This window comes from Apteryx rowi, unplaced genomic scaffold (assembly GCF_003343035.1).
Source record: "Apteryx rowi isolate R43461 unplaced genomic scaffold, aptRow1 scaffold_1447, whole genome shotgun sequence".
NCBI classification, from domain to species: Eukaryota; Metazoa; Chordata; class Aves; order Apterygiformes; family Apterygidae; genus Apteryx; species Apteryx rowi.
Genome location: NW_020447694.1, coordinates 6,216 through 6,886, shown reverse-complemented (window position 1 = coordinate 6,886; position 671 = coordinate 6,216). Strand labels below are relative to the sequence as shown.

Sequence of the window (671 nt, the reverse complement as noted above, 5' to 3'; positions counted from 1 at the left end):
CATCAGCCACGTTGACCTGCGTTGACCCACGTTGACTCGTGTTGATGTGTGTTGACCCACGTTGACTTGTGTTGACCCACATTGACTTGGGCTGACTCATGTTGACCCATGTCAACCTGCGTTGACCTGTATTAGCCTGTGTTGACTCGTGTTGACCTGTGTTGACTCAGGTTGACTCATGTTGACCCATGTCAGCCCATGTTGACTCGTGTCGATCTGTGTTGACCCATGTTGACTCCCGTTGGCTCGTGTTGCCCYGCGCCACCCCGGCTCAGTTGCACTTGCAGTAGTAGCCCTTGATGGCGTCGTTCCAGTTGCCCAGCAGCCCCCGGCGCACCTCCTGGAGCCGGGGCACAGCGCCGGCGCTGAAGTGGCGGCTGTGGCCCTTCTTGCCGGCCTTGTCCCACACCGTGAGCTCGCAGCGGGTGGCCACCACCAGCGAGGAGACGGAGCCGGCCCAGGAGCTGGGCATGTAGGGCACGTCGGTGCCGGGGTTCACGACCAGCGTGGCCCCCGCACAGCACTGGTCGTAGTAGGGGCTGTTGTCGGCGTAGAGCTGGGCGCAGATACGGGAGCCGTCGGCCGCCCGCAGATCCGCCGGCGCCGGGCACTGGGCCCCGGCCACCGCCACCGCCGCCACCAGCACCGCCAACGCCAGCGCCGCCATCGCC

The 671-nt window shown here is 64.9% G+C and overlaps 1 protein-coding gene across 1 annotated transcript; it reads right to left on the bottom strand.

The window, feature by feature from the left end:
* Positions 1-271: 271 nt before the first annotated feature.
* SYCN (syncollin) lies at positions 272-667 on the bottom strand. Its single transcript, XM_026058244.1, has one exon. It carries the CDS (start codon positions 665-667, stop codon positions 272-274), a length of 396 nt encoding a protein of 131 aa, XP_025914029.1.
* Between the last annotated feature and the right edge of the window lie 4 nt (positions 668-671).

Bases quoted from the DNA above. Each gene is read 5' to 3' on its own strand.
- SYCN (XM_026058244.1), bottom strand. From the start codon at position 667: ATGGCGGCGCTGGCGTTGGCGGTGCTGGTGGCGGCGGTGGCGGTGGCC.